This window comes from Ictalurus furcatus, chromosome 16 (assembly GCF_023375685.1).
Source record: "Ictalurus furcatus strain D&B chromosome 16, Billie_1.0, whole genome shotgun sequence".
Classification (NCBI taxonomy): domain Eukaryota; kingdom Metazoa; phylum Chordata; class Actinopteri; order Siluriformes; family Ictaluridae; genus Ictalurus; species Ictalurus furcatus.
In genome coordinates, this window is record NC_071270.1 from 12,920,829 (window position 1) to 12,945,051 (window position 24,223).

General features: G+C 40.5%; 1 protein-coding gene across 1 annotated transcript in view; it reads left to right on the plus strand.

Annotated features, from left to right (window-relative positions):
* Window positions 1-401: 401 nt before the first annotated feature.
* The window catches only part of cblb (Cbl proto-oncogene B, E3 ubiquitin protein ligase), a 94,559-nt gene continuing 70,737 nt past the window's right edge, over window positions 402-24,223 (plus strand). The window contains exons 1-3 of the mRNA XM_053645157.1: window positions 402-735; window positions 1,443-1,620; window positions 3,494-3,744. Coding sequence (XP_053501132.1) covers window positions 1,453-1,620; window positions 3,494-3,744 — 419 coding nt within the window. The 5' untranslated portion in view covers window positions 402-735; window positions 1,443-1,452. The remainder of the gene's footprint in view (window positions 736-1,442; window positions 1,621-3,493; window positions 3,745-24,223) is intronic.

Sequence of the window (24,223 nt, forward strand, 5' to 3'; positions counted from 1 at the left end):
AACAAAACAACAACAACACTGGACAGTGCAAGACGATAAGCGACAGCAGGCATGGTCGCTACATGCCTACAAGAGTCAAACTACAAGCGACACAAGTGACTTATCATTTGTTAACATGAATGTAGGGTAAATCTGACTCATTTCAGTTAATCAATCTCCCATGTCACATGAAGACACCCAACATCATTTATTTCCACTGGAAAACGATCATAAAAAATCTACATATTCATAAACAACCACCCACAATTACTTCTCATCATTTCATTAGTCACTGTATGAATATTAAGTACCTATTTTATCACGTGACTGCGATTGGTGGAAAGGAGCCTGTATTTACATAATCCCACCCACCAATGCGAAGCTCTCATCGTAGCCCCGCCCCGTGCTGGTGTTGGAAGGGAGCGGAGCGGGACGTAGCCCGTGCACGGCTTTTAAAGCGTACTGATTTGGAAACGAGCAGCGTTAGCTAACCACCACACCGAGGAAAATAAAACAGAATTTAAACTAGCCTATTATTATTATTATTATTATTATTATTATTAATTTTTTTTTTTAAAGTTCTCTTTGGGAAGGATTTACGGAATAATGTGGGTTTACTGACACAACCGTGGGATAGATGTGTTTGTGTTGTTTTCGTCGCGTTTTTATTTAGTCGCTGGGGACCTCTGCGCTTCAACTCGGGAAGTCAGCGCTGACATTCCCTCTCTCCTGCTCTCTTCCTTCGCTTCTGCCGCAGTAAGTCTGGAGTTTTATGGAAGAACTAGAAAACACAACGGAACAGGCAGAAACAGTGAACGCGCCCTGCTAGTCGGTTAGCGACCGAGTTCGCACAGATGTTGTTGAACGTCGCGTTGTGGCTTTGGTGTTGTTTTTTAAAGTGGTCCGTGTGAATACTGAAACATAAACCTCGCTGGAAGTTTAAACATTGTAACCTAACCGTGTTCTCAGGAAAAATGTCATGACTGGAGAAAAAACCGAAAGGGGAAAAAAATAATAAGGAATTAAAGTTCTTTTGTGTGTGTATATATTTTACACAGCATCCCAACTGTTAAAAGAAGTGACGTACAAAGTTTTTGTGAAGCTACTTAGTAACAGTCGTAAAGAGAGAGAGAGAAAGAAAAAGCGCTGTGGTTGTTTGTGTGTGTGTTTTTTTTTTTTTTTTTTTTTTTTTTTTTTTTTTTTTTTTTGTAGCCCAGTGTGCCTCAGAAGTCAGAGTGGCTCCGTCCTAAACCGCTCCAGCACTAAAACACTAAAGTGTGTCAAAATAGTAGCCTACATCTTTAATATGAGCTTTTTGTGCCGGACTTTGTCTTAAAGACATGCTATTTAATAGCGTGTGTGTGGTTTCGGACCTAGCCAACGTGAGCTCGCGCTTTCTATTATATTGAAGTTGCTGGTCATTTTGTCCTTTTGCGCTTTTAACAGCTTTTCCCTCTTTACAGTGAGGAGGACATGGCAACCGCTCTCGGTGGCCGAAGTGTGGGCGCGCGCGCCCCGAATCCCAGGAAAGGGCGCATTTTGGGAATAATCGACGCCATTCATGACGCAGTGGGACCCCCGAAACAGGCCGCGGCCGACCGGCGAGCTGTGGAAAAAACATGGAAACTCATGGACAAAGTGGTAAAAGCGTGCGGCTTTGTGCTTCCGGCTCCACTCGCGATGACGCAATCGCTTTATCCTTCCCTAACTGAATCCAAAGTCATTTACACGGTCGCCCGCGTGGATCGGGTTTCCAGCCCAGTAGCGGTTTAAAGCCGCAAGTATGTTATAAGACAATCCAAAATAGTCGTTTTCCACCTAAAATAAAATAAAATAAATAAATAAATAAACAACCCGCCTAAGGCAATTTTCCATATGCTAAGCGAGCGTGAAATAATCCAATCTGGCAACACAAGTCTCCTAAGAGGTTTGTGGATGTAGCTTAACAGCCCATCAATAAACACATGCCTTCTTCAAGTAGGATTCTTGCGCAAGTCTAGAAATCATGGAAAAGTTTGGAATACAAAGACAAATAAAAGCCCGTTTTGGGGGAAAACCAGCAATCTAGAACGAGGACACTGAGGATGTGACAAAGTCCCCATGAAATCAAAATGTTGACGTTTTTTGGCTTTTTGTATGAATATGTCAGCCCTGAGGTTCTCTAAAAGCTAGTGTGTGTCAAAATGATGACAAAATTTGCCTTTAGAAGATGTACAGTCTGTCTCTATTGCCAATACGATCAACGGTTTTGATGACATCACTCTGCACTTCAGCTTTTCTGTCCAATCAAACGCTCGCCAGAATCTGAAGTGTCCCGCCCCCAACGTTCTAAAAATCCACGGCACCAAGGCTGCGTTCACGCCATGTCGGATTTACTGCAATTATGACAACTCGGACGGGTCTACTCTGAGCTGTTCATGTCCTCGGACTCGGAATTAAACTAATCCGAGATGATGATGATCTCGACAACCCCAAAATTATGTTAAACCGTGTTGTTGTATGTCTTTCGTTTATTAATCTTAAAACATTAATAATCGTCAATTATAGGGATTATTACACAAATATTTACAAGATAAGCACCTTAAATACATTTTACTGCGGAATCTGCCGGCATTTTGAGTGTTTCTGCATGATGTTGCAGCTGTCAGGTGGTACATATCGGAGCTTTCTGATAATTCCTAGTTTACAGGTTGTAATTATGATTTCTACGAGGACGTGAACACTTCTCGGAATCTCGAAATTACATTAAGTACGATACGACACAAACGCAGCGTAACTGTCAAGTACTGCATAGCTGTGCATAGCTGTACTGTGAAGTAAACGAAATGCTACTGGCTCTCTAAAAAGGGGGAGGAGCCACTCAATATGTCTTGCCCTTTATTCCTTTTTCGTTGGAAGTTATGTCAACTTATTGAATAACGCTGTGCAATTCGAGGCACTTCACACGCCCTTTAAGACATTCCCTCATTTGCAGCCTCTCATGCATATCTCAATTTTTTTTCTCTTCCTTTTGATAATACAGTGAATTAGAATGAAATTAACCTCAGACCTGAATATAGAAAGTAGAAACCTGGCAAGAGCCCCGTGAATAAACATCAGAGCTTAACATTAATCTCCTATACCAGTTGTACACACACACTCTCAGAAATGATTGTACCACTGTACTTTTCCTTGTTGCTGGGGTGATGGCATCAAAAGTACATCTTTTCGACCTTTTAATTTGGATCTTTCACCTGGGAGGGTGCATGTGGTGTACTTTTTACTTAGGTCCTAGACGTCCAATTGTGGACCTTATTGCGTACCTTAAATTAGTTTTAAAGGTAGACTATGTTCATGTTTCCAGTTGAAAGATTGTGTGTGTATGCTTTAAGTTTAATCTGTCTAAACACGTTTGCCAGCGTGTTTGCAGCATCCCTATACATTTTTACCTAGCTTTTATGTCACCGAGGCCTGAATATACAGTAGATATAGATGTGAAGTGAATGCACAAAGTCAGATTGCGCTCTCCTTCTAGGTGAGGCTGTGTCAGAATCCCAGGCTCCAGCTGAAAAACAGCCCTCCTTATATCCTCGACATCCTGCCGGACACGTACCAGCACCTGAGGATGATCCTGTGCAAGTACGAGGAGAACCAGAAACTGGCCCAGCTCAGCGAGAACGACTACTTTAAAGTCTATATCGACAGCCTGATGAAGAAATCGAAAAGGGCAATCCGTCTCTTTAAAGAGGGCAAGGAGAGGATGTACGAGGAGCAGTCCCAGGACAGGTAGGCTCTCTGCTTCGCATCTTTTTCCTCCCTGTTGCGTGAGCGTAATTAAACCAAAAGTTTTATCCCTCAGATGTATTTCAGTACAAAGAGGAATCTAGCAAGCTTGGTTCTGAGAATGTGGTGTGCCTGTGTTGCAAGTTTTGTTTCTTGTTTTTTCGGGACAGTCCTGTAGAGTTTGCACTTCCTCTGTTGACGCTGACGGGTACCTGGGTGTTAGCATGGTTTTCATGTGTAATCCCTGGATGATCCTGTTCCTTTTTTGATAATGCCTCCGGGAGGACGAAGGCTGAAAAGGGTTTAGATCATGTGACTTATTCTTATACCGTGCATTAACTGCACTTTGGTGTGTAATGCTAGCGTGAAGAACTGTTAATTACCGTAGAAAAGCAGGTCTGACAGATGAAGCAGATCCATATTATAAGAACGGTCATGAACTTCAGAGTCAGGCTTTTTATATTTTATTTATATTTATTATGTATATTTATTTTATTTATATATATATATATATATATATATATATATATATATATATATATATATATATATATATATATATAATAAATATATATATTTTTTTATTTTATATATATTATATACACATAATAAATATATATATATATATATATATATATATATGTGTGTGTATATTTATTATGTGTGTGTATATATATATATATATATATATATATATATATATATATATATATATATATATATATATATATATATATATAATGTGTGTGTATGTATGCATGTATGTGTTGTTTAGAAGTTTTTATAGACCTCTAATGATTACCATTTTAAAGATGCCATAGAAAAGCTAATTCACTTGATTTTTTTTTTTTGTAAACTGGTTAATTAATTGTAGGCTTCTGTTTTCATTATGAGCTCTATAACTAGGCAGAACAAAGTTGATCAGCCATTTTTCTTAAGAGGCAACTCGCAAAGCAGTTGGAGGGAAGAAGAAAGCCTGCTTTTGCAGTTCACCCAAAATGACACGGTTTCTGTCAGTGTGCAGTGGTGGCTCGGTGGTTAAATGCTCTGGGTTACTGATCAGAAAGTCAGGAGGTCAAGCCCCAGCACTGTGTCGCCGCCACTGTTGGGCCCTTGGGCAAGGCCCTTAACCCTCAACTGCTCAGTTGTTTAAATGAGATGAACGTAAGTCGCTCTGGATAAGGGCGTCTGCCAAAATGCTGTGCACGTAAAATGTAACCGAAAAGGAAAACTTGGTTTCTTGATAACCAAACGTAACTTCCAGTATCTGGTTTAAATAAGAATAGTATCATATTCTTCGTTTTGGCTCTGTTAAAAATGAAGAATGGTGAGTCCTCAGATGTTGCCAGGAAACATTGTTGCTCGTTGGTTCATTCCGCAGTGTTTTCTCCGTGTGGAGGCTCAACGAGGATAGTGGAAGAGCTCTCAGCAGGGGTGTTTAATTTGGGGGAATTGACAGCTCCGATCCTTCACCCTGACCTCACAGTTCTTTGTGTGTGTGTGTGTGTGTGTGTGTGTGTGTGTGTGTGTTTGGGGGAGCTGTGATGTAGAAAACAGGGTTGTGTGTGAGGAGCTGCCTTTGTGTTTAAAGTGATTGAGATAAGAAAAAATGGGCTAGTGGATGAGGTGTGTGTGTGTTGGCATTGAGTAAGAGGAGCATTTGCTAGCCTGAGGTCTCTGGCTGACAGACTGTCGCGACAAACTGCTGTACTCGGTGTCTGTGACACTCTGCATGTTCACAGCAGAGGTTTACGCTGAAGGTCTGTCACTTCTGCCGTGTGTGTGTGTGTGTGTGTGTGTGTGTGTTTAAACCCCCCCCCCAGCGGGAAAGACACTCTGCTGCCCTCCAGGCCTCACTGCACAAAGGGAACACCTCCCGCTGTAAACAAAAGAAGAGAGGACAGTGGACAGACATGCTTTTTAAAAAAAAAAAAAAAAAATTTATTTACTGTGTCCATGTTTGAAGGAAAATGTAAAAGGTGGCAAGACGAGTGAAAAGATGATGAGGCACTGTCACCTCCATCCTCCGCAAATGTTCTTTAAAAATGTATTTATTTATTTAAAAAAAATTCTCCCATGTTGTTAGCTGTCAGCTTTTTGCATCCACTTGCGTCCATCTGTCTTGTGTAAAAGTCTCGGTGAAGCCTACTTTGACTTCGGAGACAGGCTGTAACGAATGAAACGTATTGGTGAGAGCGGAGATGCAGCGCTGGAACACATCAGCTCGCTGCAGAGGCCCTCGCATGTGCTTTTGTAATTATGCTACACCTCCTGATCCCAACCATGTGTGCGTGTGTGATGTAAATATCCTGTAATTCCTGCCATGCAGCCTCACACTCACTTTATTTGGAGAAATAAGGAATCAGCAGAAACACGTGTAGATGTTGCGAGGAAATAATTACGTTCTGCGTACACACAGCAAGCCAGTATCATTTCTGTTTATATTTCTGTTTGTTACTGCGTACGCACTGAAATCATCCTAGTGTCTCAAGTATATTAGTAAGCGGGCGTTATTTTAATATGTAAAATGATAATATAATCTCATTTGGGCTTGCTGAATATCTTCCTGCTCTGCAGGGTATTTCATTAATCCTACCTAATGCTAATTAAGATTAAAGAGCGGCCTAGTTCCATGCCCAGGCGAGGCAATTGGCTTTAGATTGAAATTAGTTGGACAAAGAGCATGGATTGTGGTGTTTTTTTTTTTTTTTTTTTTTTTTTTTTTTTTTTTAAATTTTATTTTATACATTTTTTAAAAAAATTTCATTCATTCCACATGCATTGATTGGAAAGTTTTGTTGCTCTTGTCAACAAAGTTGCGATAGATATCTAAAAATGCTGATGGTGTCTGATGGTTAACAGAGGGCCCTCCCCCTTATTCTCTGTCTCAGCATTCGATGTGGTCAACCTTACTAAGCTGACAGTGCGTGTCATGCAGCGTTAACTGTTACTGGCTGACTTTGACATGGTTCACATGCATTAGCAACAATTATTCCTGAAAACAAAGCGCAGATCTAACGGCGCACTCGGCTAGAGATGGACGAAGACAGCACAACTTACTGGACAAACGCGTCACTTTCAGGATTACTTTCAAATCTCAGTTGATGGTTGTTTGTGTCCCCCCCACCCCCCGGGGACTGCACAGGAAAGACACGTCCCTGTTGAAATCAGGGCTCACACACATGCTACAAGACTCGACAGGAAATTTACTAATTACGGTTACTGCTGCCCACTTCAGCTTAATTCAGTTAATCGAATCAGATTAAAAAAAAAAACCCAAAACCTCTACTTTTACTCTAGCTCCACTTCTGCGTACATGGACAGCAAGTTTAGACAGCCAGTCACGGCTTAGTATGTCTGTATATTCGAAGTTTGAATCTGATGTGTAAACATGCAAATAAGAGTAAGTCTGACTGAGGGGGAAACAAGCTTGTTTTCTTACTCATGTTCTCTTGGTGTCAGAAAGAGCTCCGAATCTTGTAAAGGTCGCAGTGGCTTTGAGGTGAGCTCGGCCGCGAGAAGCCGAATATTCACAAAGATGCAAAAGTTCATTCGGACACTTGAGCTTATGCAGCCGAACGATTGGTTTGGTTTTTAGGAAAGCTAGAGATGAAAGAGAATGGGCTCCGTGTTGCATTTGTGACTTTTTTTTTTTTTTTTTGTCTTTTTTTTTTTTTTTCTTTCTTTCTTCTTTTCCCCTGCAGCACACAGCTCTGAGATGGAGCACAGATATACACTGAGGGTAGATAATGGAAGGACAGATGTGTCCAGGTCCTCTCTCTCTGGCCTCCGTCAGCAAGGCAAGTGCAGAGGAAGGATGGGATTATTCAGCCACTGAGATGGCTAATGTACGCTCCTGGCTGCCATCTGTTTCTGTCCGCTTTGCTGTGAATTCCACCTCCTTCACTTACGACTGATTAGATGCGTGCTTGCTGAGGCTCTGTACACCTCTTGAAGGCTTTGTGAGGTTTTTCCATTCGTGTGTGTTTTTTAAAAAATTTTTTTATTTTGGACACCACGCTCATATTTCCGTGTCAGCCATATAGTTCGAACCTGACCACAAGTGTTCCTTTAAACAAGTACGTTATGTTGAGGTTGAAGAGTAGATGACTTTGTGAACATTTCAGGTACTTTTGCAGTCACCTTTTATCATAACAGCCTTGAAATAATTAACATGGAGCCATCAGTGTGCGGCCGATCACAGCGTTTCGTCGCCTTCATCCACGCGTGTAGGCGTGCGTTAAGTGAGCTTGAGGCAGGCCTCAGTCTTGTCAGCACAGATAAACACGGCGCGGCGGTTGTTTAGAGCTGCCCGCCTTTCAGCCCTCTACCATCTGCTGTGAGTAAACAGCAAAGGTTCGACACGTTGCAAAACCTGGAGCTTCATCATCATAATCATCACCACCCACTACTTCCCAGCGTACAGCAAGTCAAGCACATTAGACATTGGAGGAGGAGGAGTATTACACTGGTGGCTTTTATACATGTTGCGGTTAGTGTATGTAAAAACATATAGAAGCACAGTCCCTCTGTGGATGTGTTTCTGGATGAGTTATTGTTTCCAAATGAAGTGCATCAGACTGAAATTGCATTATATTCTTTATAGCCTCAATAGTATATATTTTTACATTTTGACATGTCGCATATTTTTGTTTTTGAAATATTTCTATATAACATCTATGTTTCTTTATATATAAAAATAGGAACTACAACTTAAGACAAGCTTAATGCAAGCGGGACGACATGATAGTCCCTACAATCAAGCAGCTATGGGGTTGAACCTGTGTGTGTGTGTGTGTGTGTGTGTGTGTGTGTGTGTGTGTTTTCATATATATATATATTTATATATATATATATATATATATATATATATATGTATATATATGTATATTTTATATATATATATATATATATATATATATATATGTATATTATATATATATATATATATATGTATATTTTATATATATATATATATATATATATGTATATTATATATATATATATATATATATATATGTGTATATTATATATATATATATATATATATATATATATATATATATATGTATATTATATATATATATATATATATATATATATATATATGTATATTATATATATATATATATATATATATGTATATTATATATATATATATATATATATGTATATTATATATATATATATATATATATATATATATATATATATATATATATATATGTGTATATATATATATATATATATATATGTATATTTTATATATATATATATTTGTTTATATATATGTATGATTGTACACTCATTTTTTATATTTATTTTAGTTTTTCCACATTTTAAAATAATAAAAATAGAAAGTCATCAAAACTCTGCAATAACACAAGTGGAACTACAGGAATTATGTTGTGATAAAAATAAATAAATCAATGAAAAATAAATCAAAATAATGGAGTATTTTAGCATCTTCAATGTAGACGCCCTTTTTGCCTAGAATTTCCAGAATTGTATTCTTGGCATTTTCTCAACCGATTTCTTGAGGAATCTCCCTGAGATGCTTTTTAAACAATATTAAAGGACTTCACACTGATGCTGGACCCTTATCGGCTGCTTTCCGGAATATTTCACCCCAAGTCGTCTGTTTACAAAATATATTTTTTTGTAAATAAAATCTATTTTTGTCTGCAACACCGATTTCACACATTTAATCATACACCTTCAGATCAAAAGATTTTTAAGATCATGAGAAACATTTCAGTCGAGTGTCTTCAAACTTTTGACCTGTAGTGTGTATGTGTGTATAAATATAATGTGTCTTTATTTAGCAAAATGTGCAACAGCCAGTTGTTTAAAATATACAGATATAATTATTTAAAGCTAAATACAAGCATTAATTCCAGTCAATAAACAAATAATTGACTAAATTATTCAAAATAAAATCGCAAAAAGCTTGGTATTTTTTATTTTACATTTATAAGTCGAGCAAAAAAACCCCAAAAAGAAATTAGACACAAATAAATTACACACAATAATGAGGCACTTGTGTCAATCTCACTCGAATTTTCTATGTTGTTAAATTTTCTGTTTGGTCGACACGTGTATTTATGATTTTCTTTTATTATAGCTGTTTTACCAAAATTTGCAAAAACCTAAAAATGTCAGTTAATGATCAGAAGATTCATAACAAATTCAGTCATAATAAATAAATAATTTTATAATTTTTATTTATTTTTTTTTATTTTAAATATTCCTGACTGTTCCATTACTACTAGTACAGCTATATTTGAGAACTGTGTATAATATATTTACTTTCATGTTTTTTTTAAATAGTACTGTGCTGATGTGCTAAAATATTAACGAGTTTCCACTTGCCTTTTGAGAATAATATTAAAGCTGGTGCTTAAACCTGGGCAGTTAGAAGTTAATGTGTTTAGGGCAGGCAGATCTGTGCACAAACATTCCTAAAATGATTCTTAATTAACTGAATTATTCAGCTAAGGAGCAATTGGTGCACACCCAACACACCCAGCAACTTATTTCCTTTCCCTCCTAGGAATCGGGATTGCATTATTTAAATTGTTTCGTTCTGCTTAACAGTATTGTGCAGCGACTGTGTTTGGAAATATGAAGGAATTAAGAATGCATTATATTTAAGGCTTTACCTTAACCTTCCTGCTTGAACAGATGAATAAACATGTGAAACGTGTGTGGTTGACATTGTCAGGATCAAAAATCTGGGGAGACCCTGCCTTTTTCTATACTGTTTTCCCTTCATGCTGTGGCTGAGCATCCGTTTTAATCGTTTTCACTACTTTTTTTTTTGCGCCTATGTGCTTCTCTGTCTGACTCAGAGCTGAAGATGAAACGAAAGTGCAGACAGGACTGGAAAAAGAAAGCGGTGGATGTGAAACTCTACAAATAAAGCGTTTGGAGAGATGAGTTTGGCTCTCACCCCCAGCCCCCCCCCCCCAAAATCAACGTTGAGCAACAGAGCCAAAAGGGACGAAAGCGCAATAACCAAATGTCAAAGGCCTATATCCTGATGAATAAGGAGTACACACTGTTCTAAACTGCTTGCGTGTCACATTTTTCCAAATGTTATTCGAAGTCATTCTTTTTGAAAATGTGACCTTGTACCATGATTGTACCATGATTTTTTCCCCCCATGTTAGACCCTGACTGGAGTTATTCCAGTGCTCATTGTGAAATCTTTCTACTTAAGTATATTTTAAACGCTCCAAAATTTTGGTCAAGGCGGTCCTGACCAGAAAGCATCAATACCAGTACTAGTATCTGTATCTGTCTAATATTGTGCTCATTTACTCATACTGGTAAAATTGTTTTGAAAGCAAAATCCTTGCCCACATGATACTATGCACCACGCCAATGAACAGACAACATGAAATAACAGTGATCTGGACATATTTAAACTGGTACTGTATGGGCAAAGGTTTTTGGACACCTGATCATCACCCATATGTGGATCTTGGCCAAACTGCTGCCACAAAGTTGGAAGCACAGAACTGTATAGAATGTCTTTGTATGCTGTAGCGTTACAATTTCCCTTCACTGGAATTAAGAGGCCCAAACCTGTTCCAGCATGACCGTGGCCCCTTTGCACAAAGCGAGCTCCTTGAAGACATGGTTTGGAGACGAGGATGGAGTGGAATAACTCTAGTGTCTTGCTCAGAGCCCTAACTTCAACCCCATTGAACACCTTTTGAGATGTACTCGAGCACTAACCGCACACCAGACCTTCTCTCCTAATATCAGTGTCTGACCTCACTAATGCTCTTGTGGCTGAATGAGCACAAATCCCACAGCCATGCTCCAAAATCTAGTGGAAAGCCCTCCCTGGCAGCCAGTCCTTTACTAAATTGGCAGTCGTTTGAAATCTGCACCAATTGTAGCTTTTTTTTTTTTTTTTTCATTTTTTTTTTTCAGTGGAATGATTTAAAATAAGTTTGAGATCTTTTTAAATCCTTGCTAGACTCATAGGCATCCACACCCTTTTTACTGAAGACCTTATAGATGTCTTTAGATCTTGATGACACCACACACCTCAATAACAAAGGGAACACTAGATATGAGAGGGGTATAAATGAGACAGGTTCCACCTGCACTCCCTAAGCAGGTTCTAATCACTGGCACCCAATCTTCAACACCTGATTCTAATTCTATGGATTTGAAGGTATGATAAATGTAGTAGGGGTGTACTTACTTTTTACATGTGATTCATCAGTTTTTTGTTTGTTTAAATAGTGAAAAATTACTACAAAATGTCAATTTTATGTGTCATTTGATAGAGGGCATTACTGTTATTAATAGGCACTGTTTCAATGAGGAGCAAATGTTTGCTTGTCTGAATATGTCAAAAAAAAAAAAGTTTCCATGGGGTGCACTTATTTTTTTCACATGACTCTATGTGCATTTCATGGCCACTATGTAGTCTGTGGGACACACACAGTGCAGAATAAAATGTTCCATGACACCCCTGATTGCTTAATACTAAGTAGGTTACTCGTTTCGGTGTCATTTATTTATTTATGTATTTATATACTCGTACTCCATTTGGAGAAAAATGTCCTGACCCACCCTAGATTTAATTTTTTCAGGGAGCCAAACTACACTAGATTGCTGCTCATTTTAGTTATTTACAGACTAAAGTCCCAAGGCCTTCAAAGTTAATGACCCCAGAAGGGATGAAAGGAAAGTATGTCCTTCCTCATCTAAGGGCCTGCGTCCCAAACGGGCCCCCTCACTACTATTTGCGCCTCCCCGCAACCCCCTACACATTACCCCAGCCCCCTTACAGCTGCATCCAACACACGTCTGCATATATACACACACACACACACACACACACACACACACACACCAACTCAGTGAAGTTCAAACGACACCGGAGCAGGGGCCCGTTGACCAGATGTTCTCGTCTATAAGGGGGCTCTGCCCTGTCCTATTTTTTTCTCTTTTTGTCTTTTGAAGGTTTTCAGTCATCCAGATCATGTCGAGCATAGTGTCTTAGTGACTAGGTTTGTGTTTCAGAGATCAAAGCTGTTTCACTATTCGAGGCACTTCTTCAGTTGCACTGAATGGTAGGGTAGAAAGATCTGTTTAAACACTGTCTCTGATTAACACTCAGGACATCATGAGACTGATGTGACACCAGGGTTCGGAGCTGTGGATTGACATAAAACTGCTGGGGTAGACATGTCAGGACGGCGTTACCAGTGTGTCATGAGTGATCTCTCAGAGACGAGTTGTTTTCGCTGTGCATGTGTACAACGTGCCCTCAAAAGGGGGCCCTTTGTGCCGAAATGTCTCTCTGACTGAAACAAGACTTTCTAAAATAAGACCCTTTTTTTTCCCTTTTTTTTTTTCTTTTTCACCTCCTCATATGCACGCTGCTTACATGTTCTTACATGCTATCCCCCCGTATAACTAATTCTATAATTAACATTCGGAGTACTTATGATCAGCTGGCACACATGATGATGAATTCTCTTTGCTGTCTACTCTTTCTACATGTTGCTGCTGCTCTGTAAAAAAACAAAAACAAACAAAAAAAACCCCGCATTAACATAGAAAGTTCATGGAAGTTGTGCTGTGTTGCTTGGAGTCTTTGAGAGCAGAATTGGCTGTGTTCTCACTGGGTGGGTAGACTGGCTTGGTTTCTTCTTCTTCTTGCTTCTCGCTGTTAGTCCGGAGTGGTTCTAGAGAAACGTGGGCGTCTGTAGGACATAAACTGAGACTAAAGGCAGCTGTATACTTCAGTCATAAGTCAAAGTTTCCATCTAGCACACTAAAGGCTTCTTTTGGTTCGTCCATCTGCCGAAACATCTTAAAGATTAACGGTCTTTAGAAAGACATACAATAGAAGGTTTCCACGTTTATTAAAAAGTCTTGATACTTCAGAAGAACCTGCTGTACGTGTTTCTAGAGCTCTTCACAGTACTACGGGTGCAGAATGGTTTCAGGGTGGCTGTGAATCACGTCGAATTCATGACGTGATACGGACAGAGTGAGGTCTCGCAGCAAAAGACGAGCGCTTCTTTAACCGAACCTTACGTTTTGGGGGTTTGAATTGAACCCTGGTGTTTTCTTCTGTGGTGTGCAGGTGAAAGCCCAGTAATCACACCCTGGTGTGGACCAAAACCAACCGGAGACCGTCTGAGCGGGGTGGTGTCAGTCCGGCCCCAGGTGAACTTGAGTGATTCAGTGGTTTTTTTAAAAAAAAAAAGGCTTCGAATCAGACCCAACCTACAGGAAGTGAAGCAAACATGATGAGTGTTTTTTTTTTCCTGTAGAGCTGCTAAATGAGCCACCTGCAGTATGCGGATCTACTGCTGTAAATTATGTGCAGTGTCGAACGACACCAAACCAAATATCAAGCAAACCAACAGAGTAAATTTTGCTCTGATTTTGACATAGCAAAGTAATAAGGTGTGAAAGCATCCTCAGTCAGATAGCACAATCCTAAAATCACATCCTGTGACGTCGAAAAAGACTCGGGTGTCTGCTTTACATATTCTGGAGGAACGTGTGCTCACCCTCACATTTCCATTTCGAGGGTTCAGGCCTCACGTAACATCTGCTATTGAACGAAAAGCCTGCGAGCGATGATGATGAGGATGATCAGATATTAGACATGAGGTACTGGGTGTGCTCTTGCTGTATGAATATCATTATCCCTTTAAACCGCAGATCAGGTGTAGATTAGAGCGTGCAGGTCCGAGTTCAGTAGGTGAAAGCCGCTGTAGGTCTGTTTTTAGAACAGCAGGGCAAGTTGCTCCTTGCTCTCGGCCGGAGGTTAAGCATTCTGGGAACAGAGCGAGTAAACGCAGGGAGGGGGAAAAACCCAGTTACATCCTGTTCATGTGTTTCCTTTCTACTTATACCCTCTTATTATCACCCCACACACATGCTTGCACAGGCACAAACACATACAAACATAAGCACACACGTCAGTCCTCCTTAGGGCCACCCATCACCTGAAACACGCACACAGACGCACAAACACATGCGTCCATCCACTTTAAATGACACACACACACACCTTTGTATATGTGTGTGTGTGTGTGTGTATACATATATACTTGCTACTCTGCTCTTCCGACAAATATCCCCATGAGTAAACTCAGCCACTCCTGCCTTTTCCCCAAACAGCTGGGGTGGGGGCTGTTTCTCTTCGGCTGATGTCATGTGGAAAAGCCGTGGCATCAAACCCTGAGCGCACAGAGTCTCGCGAATGGAGCAGACTTCTATGAATACACAGCGCAGCATTTCCTAATCACAGAGCGGCTTTTATTTGTCTGTGTGTTAAACAGCACGACATCTGGTTTCCTCGTTTCCTTTCTCTTCGTGTAGTTTCAGGGTCGGTCGCGTCTCCTAATGTTTATAAGTTTCGACTTGCAGTGCGAATATGCAGCAGCGTCTCCGATATCGGAGCTCCGCCCGGACGCCCGTATGTCTCGGAGCGCCTCTGTACGTCTCGCTAGCGCCAGCTTTACTCCAGTGGAGCAGGTGAGGCGTCAAGACTGATTTGGAATGCCAAGGGCAAAAATCAATAATAATCTTGACAGCTGGAGCGCGAAGTATAAAATTACATTTAGTGACCAAAAAAAAAAGGATGGTGGAGTAAGAAAATGGGCCTTTTGTGTGTGTGTGTGTGTGTGTGTGTGTGTGTGTGTTTTTTCTTTAATGAGTCCACCATTTGATGTCAGTGCTTGTGTTGTAGGTTGGCTCAGTTCCTGCTGGCAGATGTGCATGTCAGAGTGGGAGTGTTTTTTTTAAGAAGCGGGGGGCGCAAAGATCGTCTGGAGATGTTTTGTCCGCAAGTGATGTGCCTTTGTAGCCCTGGTCCGTTGGGAGTCTGGCTGACGTGGTTGATTCATTGGTGTGTGTGTGTGTGTGTGTGTGTGTGTGTGTGTGTGTGTGTCTGACTGCACGCGCCTACATTTTTGCCTTTAGGCTCATGTGGCCCCCTCAATAACCACATGAAGCACATCCATGTCATTTCCAAGCGTGTAGGCTCCACCACATGCACAAACACAAACACACACTCAGCTTAGCCTCATGAGCAGCATTCAAGACCTAAAGACAGGCAATGGATAAAATAAAATAAAAAACCAACAGCTCCAAGATGTTAGCATGCAGAGTACGCAGTTGGTCTGGTGCTGTGGGGAAGTCTGGTGATGACTACGTGATGACGCAAGTACCATTTGGCCCTTTGAGATCCTGGTGTAACCAACTCTGTGGTAATCTTTGCACACACCTGGAAGTGATACCGAATCCTCCACCGTTTCCGAGTAGAGTGAACTCCCACTAAACTCATGAGTACCAGTCACATTAGTCCTTCCGTTGCTTGTCAGTTGAAGTGTAAGATACCACTGTGAGGCATGTTGTTTAGCTTCCATACCTCTAAACCACACCCACAAACTCACCACACACATTTTGCTATCCTTATGAGGACCTTCCATTGGCTATACATCTAAATCTAACCCTAAACCCAACCTTAGTAACCAAATGGCCTTTTTAGTTTTTACATTTAGTTAAAAAAACCAAAACGGACCCACACAGTCAAAACCGTCAGTTATTTCTATGCTTGTGGGGAAACTAAGGTATAAAAACAGAACATGGTCACATACACACACGCAGACACCTACACATGCACATGGTCCGTTCTGCAAAAAAAAAAAAAAAAGAGTGCTCTGAATGTAACTATTTAAATGACCTCATACCCCAAACAGACCCATTTCCTGCTTCAACCGTGAGGTTATTGATCGAAAAAAAACACCCCTATGCGTGTTTATCTTTAGATTCATCATAATCCTGTGTGAACCCCCTTGATAACTTTGTCCCTAATTAGACTGATTACACTGCAGATGCATTTACTTAAGCTACAGTGCGGAAGTGCTCTGACTCGCCCCTCCCTTCTTCTTCTTCTTCTGAGAGAGAGAAAGAGAGCAAGAGAGATCCTGGAGTAGATCCTTAAGCAGCTCTGCTCTACTGGAGCACATATTGATCTGGGAGCGGCACACCATAAACAGTTTCATTACCGGAACAGACAGAATAGAGGAAGAGAGGCAGGAGGAGAGATCCGCTCCTCTCACTTTCTCTCACCCTTCCTCTCAGTCTCTCCGTCTCGGCACAGCAGTACGAGGCCCAAGAGCGAAAGACTCGTTGCTTTAGCCCTCAGCCATCAGCTAGTGTTCTCAAGTAACCTTTACCAGACATGTTTGCTCCAGTCACTGTCTGGCTATAGGGCTGTGTCATGGAAAAATAATCTTTTGCATATTGGGAGATTTTTATAAGACTGCAGTTTTACACGATATTCAGATTTAGTGACAACATGCCAGCAAAAACAGTAGCCAGTATTGCCAGCGCTTTTCAGAGGAAGTCAGTAGAAGTCTCTAGATGATGTATAGACGGACGTTGCATGTTAATTTATTCATCAAGATCGATGGAATATCAAATTACTAATAAGCGTACATGAGGAGAATATATATATATATATAAAATAACATATAGCACACAGAGACAATTCCGCTCACTCAACGTGTACATCAGCAGCCGTGACGTGAGCTGGAGAGCCGTATGGACTTCGGGACAGTCACTAATGCCTGCTCAAAACTACCGTCTCTTGGTTTGTCGCTAGCCTCTTTTAAAAACGAAACTAAAGCTGCTAAAGGGGTCTAAAAAGTCAGGATATTGGCAACACCTGATAGCAGCGGCATGTCATAATAATCAGTCTGACACATTCAAATGAAATGCATTTGAAAATGCTATAATTCGAATTTTTAACACATTCATTAATACTATAAAACATGTGGGCAGTGGTGTCTCAGTGGTTAAAGGCTCTGGGTTACTGATCAGAAGGTCAGGAGGTCAAGCCCCAGCACTGCGATGCCGCCACTGTTGGGCCCTTGGGCAATGCATTTAACGCTCAACTGTTCAGTTGTTTAAATGAGATGAATATAAGTCGCTCTGGATAAGAGCGTCTGCCAAAATGCCGTAAATGTACATGTAAAATGTCTTCCGTTTGATGGCAGTAAGATCGTATTTTATTTATTTATTTATTTATTTATTTAAATTCCCAGCGCTCAGGTTTTTATATTTCACTGTAAAGAAGTTCTACATCCAGCTGAAAATGTGGAGCAAATCAGGACGGTTGATAAAACTGCATGTTTGGGGGAAGCGGTGACATTCAGTGTGTTGTATGTAAATATGAATTAGCTTGGCACAACAGCGCTTGCATGAGGGAGCACCTGAAGAGAAAAGCTGATACTTATAGAGTAGTTGAATATTTGAGAAGAATCTAAAGAACCCCCCCCCCCCCCCCCCCCCAAAAAAAAAACAAACAAACAAAAAAGAAACTCAATAGTTGCTGATTTGTCAGAAGGTGTTTTTTATATTTTCTAATCATCTATAACAGCGCGACTCGGACTGTAGCTCCGACCGCAAGGTTTATATTAATGTATTACAAATATTAATACTGATAAAATAACAGAGTATGAAAAATCTTGGAAGACATTTTGCTAAAAAGTGTTCATTTCCCTTACGCACAGAGACTTCTGGGACATCCTGTGTATGAGTGAGAGAGAAGCATGCTGTAACTATACATTCCCAGCTCCATTTCTTTACCATAACATCCGTATGTGAGGCCTCCTGCATCTCATTGTGGCAGTGTTCATACACAATCATGAGAAAACAGTGCAGCTGCTCACGCTGTAACCAAGTCCTTTTTTATTTCTGCTTCCTAAAGTGATCAGTGCCCAATCAGCTTGCTTTAACAGCACTGTGCCAGGAAACAGGATGCAGCACTAACAAACTTTATCCGTCCCTTTGTTTACGAACAGTGTTTGCAGTAGGCCTATATGATCTCTAATACATGCATATTTTAAAATGTTTTATGTTGACATATTAAGTCGAGCGTATTGACTCATCCTGTCACGTGATCGTGATGTTCAGTTTGGTACGCTGTTCTCGTTTTTACCTGTTGCGTTTCTCTCGTTGGCTCGTTTGTTGCAGAGCAGTCACATCTTTTTGTAAAATGACCTGTATTAAACTCATGGATCTGGAGATAACGATACAGTTCAGTATTATGCCAGCCAAATGTCAACACAAGATCAAAACTGTCAGATATTCCTAACCTTGTGGGCATGGTTGGTCTCCAGTGAGATATAAAAACGTGCACACCCACGCACACAATTATTCTGCGTGGCATGCAGAAAGTAGTTTCCTACCAGAGAACTCTTGCTCGCACTCCGTTCTGAGCGCGTGCAGATTTTATCTCCGTGGACACTGACACTTGTACAGGAAGGAACCATGTCGCAGTGTCCTTCACACGACCGTGATGTCACTCTGCTTCCTCGACTTCCTGGCAGAAGTATGTGTGAGTCTGAGCTCTGTCTGTGGGTTGTGGCCTCAGACTCTTTATTTGCATTAAGAAAACGAATATTGGATTAGATAAGGTTCTTCTCAGAGTGATGACTTTGGTCACTGTTGGCTTTGAGAGGTTATAATATGACCAACACAGGCTACGTTCTGAAATTTTGGACTTGATCCTAGTGAGTGAGTAGGGGTGAATCAGGGTCAGGGAAAACCCTTGTCCTGGATTTTTACCAGCACACACAGGAAGGCACGTGTCATTGGTCAAACATCGCTGACATTGGGGCAGGAGAAGATGTTCAGCGGGAAAAAGCGGTCTTACGTATTGCAGCGAAATGACAGCAAATAGGACTTTAAGTAGAAGATTTCCCAGAGTGCTCATCTCAACCACAGAAATGAGACACAATCAGTCTTCATCAACCTTGTGCAGAATTTCATCATGGTGTAAAGTGTCTAGAGACAGTTTTCCCCTCCAATGCATGTAAAGTCTAATATTGAGCAAAATGAATATTTCCGCATCGTTTCCTCACAGCTCCAGGATCCGGTGTTCGATCCTGAGCTCGGGTTACTCACCGTGTGTAGCTTCGCATGTTCTCCCGTGTGGGTTTCCTCTGGTTTCATCCTACCTCCTGAAAACGCTTCCCTGCATTTTCCCCAGAGGTGTTTCCTGAGATAGGATCCACCGCAACCCTGACCTGGATCAAGCGCTTATGCTTGTAGATGAATGAATGAATGAATATTTCATTACATGCAGATATTTTACATTTATTTTTATGATGTGTCTAACTGTTTTGTAAAGCCATGTAATAATAAACCTAGGTGGGGGGGGGACAAATACTATTAATTGAGCTACAAATTGCATTATTAGAGACAGATACCCGAGTAACCACTTCCTTAAAAGATGTCAGTCTTATTAGGCAGCATTTTAAAACAGAAATATTTTTAACCCGCTTTCCAGCGCCGTCATACACCATGACCTTTCCATGACATTCGTTTATTCACTCTCCCGCTGTAGTTTTTCAGCTTAGCAACTTCATTCGAACCGTAGAACGGCTTCTGACAACACGCGAGCATGAATAAAAAAGGCGCAGCTAGCTACGAGACTAAAAGAAATTGCTAGTTTATCAGTTTGGTCCTTTTATGCTCATTCACACCAGGTTGCGGGTGAGAAAAGGAAGTCTGTGGGTGGCTATTTTTTTTTTTTTTTGGGTGGGGGGGTCGCTAGTTTAAAAATAGCTCTCTGTGTTTTACAAACATTTTATTGTTATACAGTGTAAATGCAGATAGATTATGATATATATGACGTACAGAAATAATTTGGTTGTAAGATATATTGCAAAGATTGGGATTGGGAAAGGTTGATTTATGGAGGTACATTGCCAGTACTGCAAATCAGAAATGTGTGCGCACTACAGTGACCTTGTTTTTAATACAGAAACTGTGGAAATGAAAGAAACATGCTTCCCCTTTTTTCCCCCAAAAAGAAACTGAACCTTTTTGGGATAGTTTCTGGTCTTTTTGAGCATTTTAGAGAATTTGTGCTGAGACCTGGCAACCCTGGTTATCAATCTTTCGATCTATTCTGATGAATAGAGTGATAGGGTCACCTTCATTTTGCATACAAGAGACTCGTTTCCTAAATTTGACTGAAACAGTTGACCTCAGAACACCTCTGAACATTTGTTGTACACAATTTAAAAAATATAATACAATTTTAAAAATACAATTACCTTCTGATTAGAACACCGCAAATAATATGATGTATGGAGAGGTTGTTAGTGGCCATGTTTGTTTAGGCCAGTCTTTATAATCAGACATCACGATTAATCTGATAACATGGTGTCGTATGCGAAGACCTGTATGCCTCTACATCAGCATTTCCCATGAGCTGTGACTCTTCTGACAGTGATCAGGTTCACACACAGAGAGCGCCAGTAACCCAAGACATCTGTTAAGGAAGTGAGCGAGAGGGTCGAGGGGTCTTTTTTTTCACGCGCGGTGAGTCAAGTTGTATGAATGGCGTGAGCTACATGATGGGAATGAAAGAGTGAGAGAGGCTCATGGAATGAAGAGATGAGTGACTCCTAGCAGTAAATCGTTACTCAGAGAATAACCAGTTTTTACCCATGACACAGTTGGGGATCACCCAGGAAACCCCGATTACACAGACAAACACACAGCTATATGGCATCTCTGACCCCACATCCACCCCCACTCTCTCCCCACTGTCCTTCTTAAGTACTCATGCTGGGAAGCTCTGTGGTTTTCCCTTCACCTCTTTTATTCAGCTCATACACTCGTCAAGAATTTACAGTTCTCTTACGTTTTAAGCACCACCTGGACGCGCGCCAAACTCCAAAAGCTTTTGGCTGCAGGTGCGCCAATGGTGCCGTACAGGAAATTCATCTCAGCAGATCAGCACTGTTTCCTGTACGTCCCCTCCTCTGAGGCTGCGGCCACTTCTCATTTCTTTGGGAGTCTGGAGTCCATGTGCTAGGCCGTGACGGAGCGGAAGCGAGCATTGTTGTTGAGGCAGCAGTTCTAGTGATAATGTAGCCTTTGTATGTTCCAAGCAGTGCCAGAGAGCGTGTCTACACTGTGTGGGCGGCAGCGTGTCCTCCAGGCTGTTCTATTGGAGATTTGGGAAATGAAGCAAATACAAATGAATCTTTTCTTTCTTGCGTTCACCCTTCTGGAAATGTGTTCTAGTTCACTGTAAGCTTACTCGGATATACTATGGATTTCTTATAGTAATGGTTAATTTGCTGTGAAACAAAATAATGCAGGGATGGCCGAGTGATAAATTCATTAGCTAGCCAACCAGGCCAATGGAAACTAACGTGTGCTCGGTACACTTTAAACTGGTAGCTAAAGTAATATAATGGTGTATGTGTGAGTTAGGTGGGTAGTTATGCCATTACTACAGGGCTGCCATATTCCTTATCCTGTCCTGGAGAAGTGTTTGATGTACACATCGTATTTGTGACCTCACCAATATGTCAACAAGTCAGCGCTAAATGTTTCGCCTCCAGGATTTTGTGATTTTGCGGAGGAGCTTGCAATTTTTCAACGTTACCGCAGATTCGGACCAAGACAGGTCCTGTGACCTCATCACAACGCACATTCAGCCAAAGCCCTCTTCGATACACATGCGTCAAACATGAATACAGCTAGAAGCTCTCATTTATCAGCAAACATCACTGCAAAAGATTTCGTGCAATTGTAATTTTGTCAATACACAAAAACTCCACAAGTTGCATCGCAAAGTTTGGGGGAAAAAAAAAGCAATCTTTTAACTTTTTATTAGAATTTTGTATGATGTGGTTATGGCATGGTACTTTGCTGCAAAAATAGTTTACCGTAGACGGACAGTAAAGTTGAAAGTAAAGTAAGTATCAAGCCTTTTTGACTGCAACAGCAACAACAAGAAGAACAGTACAGACTGCTATGAGCTGTGGTGTTCTCCTTACATTGCAAATAAAAATATTATTTATTTAAGAGAGAATAAAGAAGCTAGTCTAGCTAGCTTCTTTATTATCTCTTCATATGTTTAACTGTGAGGTGACTTATCGTGCTATTACTGCTCAATTTCATCAGGGGTTCCACATACCTGCATGTTCCTGGTTCTAGTAGAAATCGTTGCTCTACCGACAGCCAGATTGTGCCCTGGCTGATGTGCGTAGTGCGGCAGGCGACGGGATTCAGGAGCACGTGTTTTAAGGTGTGTCGCACCACTGTGAGGTTTAAACATACCAAACATACCACTTTTTATTTATTTTATTTTTTTTATTTTTTTGGGTGAAGTAGGGTTTCTTTCTCTAGTTTTTGGACATTGGGAAACTATGAATAATAAAAAAAAGGAATAACCCAACATGAAATCTGTTTGTCCCAGGCAACCAGGATAATAATTTGTCCACCCCTGAGCTTTACTGTAGTACCTTACAGTAATTATTGTTAGTACATGTTAACGCTACCAGTTTGACCACTGTGCATTATGTGCACAGTGCTCGCTCCATATTCCCAAAGGTGGAATCTACTGTATGATGGTTATATTCCCTGAGCGTGGCACTGTTCACTGTTATGTTACTGGTGGGACAGTGACACAGGTTGCTTTTAGGCTGAAAGACGTGGTTGATATTTAACACGGTCAAGGCTCATATTATGAAAACCTACTGAACTGTATAACTGGCCTTGTTACCGTTTATTAACGTATGCCTCTTGTGTAACTTTTTAAAGTGACTGTAGCCATCAATCCGGTTCTACACCCTACAATGAACAGTATTGATATTAAACATTTCTGCAGCGCCGCTCATGTTTGTTGTTGTTTTTTTTTTATTTCATTAAAGTTTTAGTCAGGTGTAGAGGTAACTAATATTAATGGTAAATGACAGGCATACCATAATAATCACAATTTTGGTAGAATTCCAAAAGGTTTCATGTGTACCTTCAGGTTCCTGAGCGGATTTATCGGGAGAACGTGGTGTAGTATGAAAGCCAGAGCAATGCTGCGATCAAACATGATTGCGCACTTTGTTTTGTATTTTATCGTGTATTTTTATTCATGTGAGCTGACGCAGTCCTGGATTTCAGAAGCTGACAGAAGGCTGTGAATATCATTTCCAGCTAATTTCCTGCAGCGCTTCCTGTCTCTGTGGGAGGGTGAAGAATCACACTGTCTGTTCCCAGTGAATTAGGGATTATACCTTCTTTCTTTCGTCTTCTCTCTCTCTTTTTCTAATGCATATCAGCCTGCTGCTCTATTATTCCTGTTTGTTCAGGTGGAAAAAGTGCAGATGTGACAGGACCTGGCAAAACTGTCAAGGCGTTAATGGTAATAGAGCAGTGATGAAGCAATGAGCACCTTTCTTTTGAACATCAGTGTGAGGCCTGACTTGCTGATTGACACTTTATTAATAGAGCGTGTCTCCTGTGTATACTCGCGCACCGATAAGGCTACTTTATATGCATTACATACGTACGCGTGTGTGTCAGTGTGTACAGGTGAGCGTAAACACATTAGGAATGGACCTAATTATGAAACATTTCATATCGTTTTTCTATTGAGGATTTATCAGTACCGCCAACCATC